At 61.6% G+C, this 1,314-nt stretch overlaps 1 protein-coding gene across 1 annotated transcript in view; it reads left to right on the top strand.

Moving 5' to 3' along the window:
- LOC104462859 (unconventional myosin-If-like) overlaps positions 1–1,314 on the top strand; it is a gene marked incomplete at both ends in the record, with an annotated part of 5,586 nt that overhangs the window by 1,635 nt on the left and 2,637 nt on the right. The window contains 4 exons of the mRNA XM_010074998.1: positions 208–289; positions 385–491; positions 1,066–1,164; positions 1,239–1,293. Of these exons, the coding sequence (XP_010073300.1) occupies positions 208–289; positions 385–491; positions 1,066–1,164; positions 1,239–1,293 (343 nt within the window). The remainder of the gene's footprint in view (positions 1–207; positions 290–384; positions 492–1,065; positions 1,165–1,238; positions 1,294–1,314) is intronic.

The raw sequence follows: 1,314 nt of genomic DNA, 5'->3' as shown, positions 1-1,314 counted from the left end.
CAGCATCCCCCCCCAGGGGTGCAGGGCAGAGGGGTGCTCACGCACCAGCACCCATCCTGCTCAGCCCAGGGGTGGCTGGGAGGGGACAGGTTCAGCGGTGGTGTGGGATTTCTCAGCAGCAGAAAGCTGGAGCTGGTTCCAGCTCAGTGCTGGCTGAGCTTGGGGATCCTGGTGGCTCTCACCCAAGGACTGTCACCTGCTTTGCAGCGGTTTCATCCGGATGCTTTTCCCAGAAAAGCTTGATTCTGACAAAAAGGGGCGACCGACAACTGCGGGCTCCAAAATCAAGGTACATCCTGCTGGCTGCACTGCCTCTGGGGCAGCGGCAGGGTGATGGGCTCCCACCAATGCCTTTAACGCTCCAGAGCTCGGTCCTTGCAACAGAAACAGGCTAACGACCTGGTGAACACGCTAATGAAGTGCACGCCACACTACATCCGCTGCATCAAGCCCAACGAGACCAAGAAACCCCGGGACTGGGAGGAGAGCAGGTAACAGAGACCCCTCGCGATGTATCGGGGTGCCCACAGAGCCCAGGGAACAGGACCTGGCCGCGGAGATGCGGCCAGGAGTGACTTTCCTCCAAAAAACAAAAGAAAGAAAAAAAATTTCTTCCAAAAAGGAAGAAATGTTTTCCTGGAGGGGGGGGGTGATGCGGCAGTGGCCCAGGGTGCCCAGAGCAGCTGTGGATGCCCCATCCCTGGAGGGGTTCAAGGCCAGGCTGGATGAGGCTTTGGGCAACCTGGGCTAGTGGGAGGTGTCCCTGCCCATGGCAGGGGGTGGCACTGGATGATCTCTAAGGTCCCTTCCCACCCAAACCAGTCTGGGATTCTATGATTACATGAACCCCCCCCGGGCTGGTCTCTCTGTGCTGCCCCACAGCCCCAGGGGAGCAGGAGGTGGGTGCGGGGACACACACGCCTCCCTGCGTCCATGACCCAGAGGCTCCAGCCCCAGCGAGCTCTCACGAGCGCAAGGCCAAGGGCATCTCCATGCAAAGCAGCTGCCGAGGGATCTGGGCAGGTCCCCCACCAATGCCACCCCACGTCCCTCCCCACTGCACAGGGTCAAGCACCAAGTCGAGTACCTGGGGCTGAAGGAGAACATCCGGGTGCGCCGGGCAGGTTTCGCCTATCGCCGCCTCTTCCAGAAATTCCTGCAGCGGTGAGTGACCACCAGGAGGGGGGATGGCGGGTCCCCACAGCCCAACTGTGACTCACGTCCCCTTGTCCCTGCAGCTACGCCATCCTCACCCCCGAGACGTGGCCGTCCTGGCGCGGGGACGCGCGGCAAGTGGTGCAGGACTTGTTGCGC

This window comes from Pterocles gutturalis, unplaced genomic scaffold (assembly GCF_000699245.1).
Source record: "Pterocles gutturalis isolate BGI_N339 unplaced genomic scaffold, ASM69924v1 scaffold30456, whole genome shotgun sequence".
Lineage (NCBI taxonomy): Eukaryota > Metazoa > Chordata > Aves > Pterocliformes > Pteroclidae > Pterocles > Pterocles gutturalis.
This window is presented reverse-complemented; position numbering and strand designations above follow the sequence as displayed.